Genomic DNA, 1,596 nt, shown 5'->3' with positions numbered 1-1,596 from the left:
GGCTACTTGGAAGGCTGAGGCGGAAGGATCACCGGAGCCCAGCAGGTCGAGGCTGCGGTGGCCGGGAGCGGCCACTGCACTCCAGTCTGGGCGACAGAGTGAGACTCCAACTCAAAAAAATAAATAAATAAAAATAAATAAAAAAATAAATTGGATAATCTCCACCCAAAATGTCATTTTCCTATAGAATCACAATGCCATTATCATACACCTACTGACAATAATCCCATGTGATCACTCAGTCATGGCTTTTTTTTTTTTTTGAGTCGGAGTCTCACTCTGTCGCCCAGACTGGAGTGCAATGGCACACTCATGGTCATGGTCACTTCGATGCCAAGCTCAGGCGATCTTTCTGCCTCAACCTTCCAAGCAACTGGAACTGCAGGCGTGTGCCACCATGCCCAGCTAATTTTTTGATTTATTGTAGAGAGGCGGTCTCAGCAGGTTGTCCAGGCTGATCTCGAACCTGTGGGCTCAAGCAATCCTCTCACCTCAGCCTCCCAAAGTGCTGGGATTATAGGAGGGGATTTTTTTTTTAAAGCACATTCCCAACTCCTACTCTGAGGCTGGGCAGGTGTAGCCCCCAACATCCCCCATCCCAGCGAGAATGACTCAGGCACTGGAGGGAGGCAGACGAGGGTGCCCTTCATCTAGGCAAGCAGGAGACGAAAACCAAGTATTTTATGACACAATTACAAAATCAAGTTCAGCGAGGCCAGGTGCAGTGGCTCACACGTGTAATCCCAGCACTTTGGGAAGCCGAGGCGGAAAGATTGCTTGAGGCCAGGAGTTCGAGGCTGCAGTGAGCTATGAACACGCCACTGCGATCCAGCCTGGGTGACAGGGTAAGACCATCTCCAAAAAGAAGTGTTCAGTGAACTGAAAATGAAGAGAACTCTAGTGAAAAAAAGGTCCTGCTGCCAGGGTAGAAAAAGGCCAACCAGCGTAGAGGGGAGTAGCAGTCTGGGTTTAGCCTGGTTTGGGTTTAGCTGGTTTGGGGTTAACTGGCTTGAGTTTAGCTAGCTTAGGTTTAGCCTGGTTCACATTTAGCTGGCTTGGGCTTAGCCTGGTTCACATTCAGCTGCTTTGGGGCCAACTGGTTTGCAGGATCAGAGGGCAGCAAGCGGCCCCAGGCTCTGCCCTTGACCACCCAGTGACCTCAGTTCCAGGAAGAAGCTGACTCAGTCAGCCAGACCTTGGCGAAGCTCAACTCTTGCCTTGACACCAAGTACGGTCTTGCACCTGAGGGCCTCCCTGGCACCCCTGTAGAACTTCTGCGACAGCTGGAGGTGAGACAACACCAGGCCTCTTACATCCTACTCCTGGGAATCAGGCCCGCCCTTCCTTCTGGGCCTCTCGCCTCCCTGCCCCGGTACCTAGCCTGCCCAATCCCTAGCCTGGGGGACAGAGGCGGGGCTCTGCTCCAGCAGAAGGCTAGCCAGTTACCAGCAAGCCCTTCTCCTCTCTGGGTCTCAGTCTACCCATTTGTAATCTGACAGGGGCAGCCTGGGAGAGCTCTGTAGCCCCTCCGGCTTCCACTCTGGAGGCCTGGGTGGCGGTGCTGGACAGCCCCAACCTCCCCCCACCCCCCCCCCC

General features: G+C 53.8%; 1 protein-coding gene across 2 annotated transcripts in view; it reads left to right on the top strand.

Annotated features, from left to right (window-relative positions):
- EVPL (envoplakin) overlaps window positions 1-1,596 on the top strand; it is a 21,539-nt gene that overhangs the window by 6,985 nt on the left and 12,958 nt on the right. For both annotated transcript variants that reach the window (XM_008048851.1, XM_021707919.1), the window contains exon 10: window positions 1,164-1,289. In XM_008048851.1, the coding sequence (XP_008047042.1) occupies window positions 1,164-1,289 (126 nt within the window). The remainder of the gene's footprint in view (window positions 1-1,163; window positions 1,290-1,596) is intronic.

This window comes from Carlito syrichta, unplaced genomic scaffold, assembly GCF_000164805.1.
Source record: "Carlito syrichta isolate Samal-C Ts95f unplaced genomic scaffold, Tarsius_syrichta-2.0.1 Scaffold126828, whole genome shotgun sequence".
Classification (NCBI taxonomy): Eukaryota; Metazoa; Chordata; class Mammalia; order Primates; family Tarsiidae; genus Carlito; species Carlito syrichta.
This window is presented reverse-complemented; position numbering and strand designations above follow the sequence as displayed.